We start from the raw sequence: 1,462 nt of genomic DNA on the forward strand, positions 1-1,462 counted from the left end.
AGCTAGGATTAAGGTCTTACCTCTTAAATACTACTTAATGGGTTTATTCAGCTCAGCCCCAAATTTATTTAACCTTATTGTATTTATTTGTTAATTCACTGTGTGATAAATTAATACCTAAAGTTTAGGTTTTGTCTAACCTTGTATGAATTCTTGTTTAATATTTCTTGCCTTGCCTGGTAAATTGTAAGTGCTTTCATGGCTTGTGCCCCTCACCTCCATGCTGACACATTTAGTAAATTTAATGTTTAATAACTCTTCACTGCTTGAATTGATTTTTGGTTATTGGTGAATTTACTGATAATATTAAATATAACTTTATCTATATTGATAAACATGTCTTTTATTAAACATACCTAGTGGCTTATTGATGAGAGTTTTTTTTTAAGTGAGTTGCATATATAGTTTTTCTATTAAGGTGATTGCCTTTTATGCATTAAATAAATTCATGTAAATCAGTCAATATGTTAGTCTTTTTTTAGACTATTTCGTAGAAGTTTAAAAATTTAAAGGGCCTTATTTCATGAGAATCTTTTTTTAAAGTAAAGTATCTTATTTTCTCATTCCATTTAGATACTTTAGTTACTTGAGTAAAGTGGGAGATAAAATGAGATTCGATTTGGCTCTTGCTGCTACAGAAGCCAGGTAATGTTATTATTTATGGAAGGTGATTTTGGGTGAGGCAGTGATATTGGTGTGGGCTGGGAGAGTGACATAGTAGTGAATAGGGAAGGATTCCTGGCCTTCCAGGGGTCAGTCTTTCACACTCTCTCAGGGACTCCCTAACCTGTACCAAAACTTTTCCTTTTACGGTATTTGGCAAAATTGACTTAGTACAAGTACTTAGGTTGTAGGGGAAAGTACTTTTCTATTTCAGTAATATCACCTATATCTCCAAGAGTCAAGATACAATTCTTGACTCTTTGAGTCATATGTGAAGATAATAATGTTGGAAATCTTTTTAGCTATGCTTTGGGGGGACATTTATATTAGCATAGTTGACAATGTTGGCTTGTGATAGACTAGGTTAATTTTGCTAATTAAGACTTCACATAGATATCAGCTAATTGTCTTTAATGCTTCAAATTTTTAAATTTGTGTAAGGAAAATAGATACTCTGTGTTTTTGAACAAAGTGTGTTAGCTGCATTCATGTTTCTCTAAATCTGAAATGTTCTAGGCAGTGCTCTGACTTACTGAGCCAGGCCCAGTACCATGTGGCCCGAGCACGCAAACAAGATGAAGAAGAACGGGAATTGCGGGCCAAACAAGAACAAGAAAAGGAGCTACTAAGGCAGAAACTTCTTAAAGAACAGGTATCTATTGTATTTTCCAGTTATAGTAGAATCAAAGAATTCTGTGCATACATACACTTTGTATGTTAAAAAGAAAAAGTCTTCTGCCTGGGATGGTAGTCATGAATTTTTTCAGCATAAGAACATTTTGATGAGGTTTTTTTTTTT

General features: G+C 33.4%; 1 protein-coding gene across 1 annotated transcript in view; it reads left to right on the forward strand.

Moving 5' to 3' along the window:
• CTR9 (CTR9, Paf1/RNA polymerase II complex component) overlaps positions 1 to 1,462 on the forward strand; it is a gene marked incomplete at its 5' end in the record, with an annotated part of 21,001 nt that overhangs the window by 10,986 nt on the left and 8,553 nt on the right. The window contains 2 exons of the mRNA XM_008587025.1: positions 574 to 645; positions 1,180 to 1,315. Coding sequence (XP_008585247.1) covers positions 574 to 645; positions 1,180 to 1,315 — 208 coding nt within the window. The remainder of the gene's footprint in view (positions 1 to 573; positions 646 to 1,179; positions 1,316 to 1,462) is intronic.

The sequence above is a fragment of the Galeopterus variegatus genome, unplaced genomic scaffold, assembly GCF_000696425.1.
Source record: "Galeopterus variegatus unplaced genomic scaffold, G_variegatus-3.0.2 Scaffold4221, whole genome shotgun sequence".
In the NCBI taxonomy this organism is placed as follows: domain Eukaryota; kingdom Metazoa; phylum Chordata; class Mammalia; order Dermoptera; family Cynocephalidae; genus Galeopterus; species Galeopterus variegatus.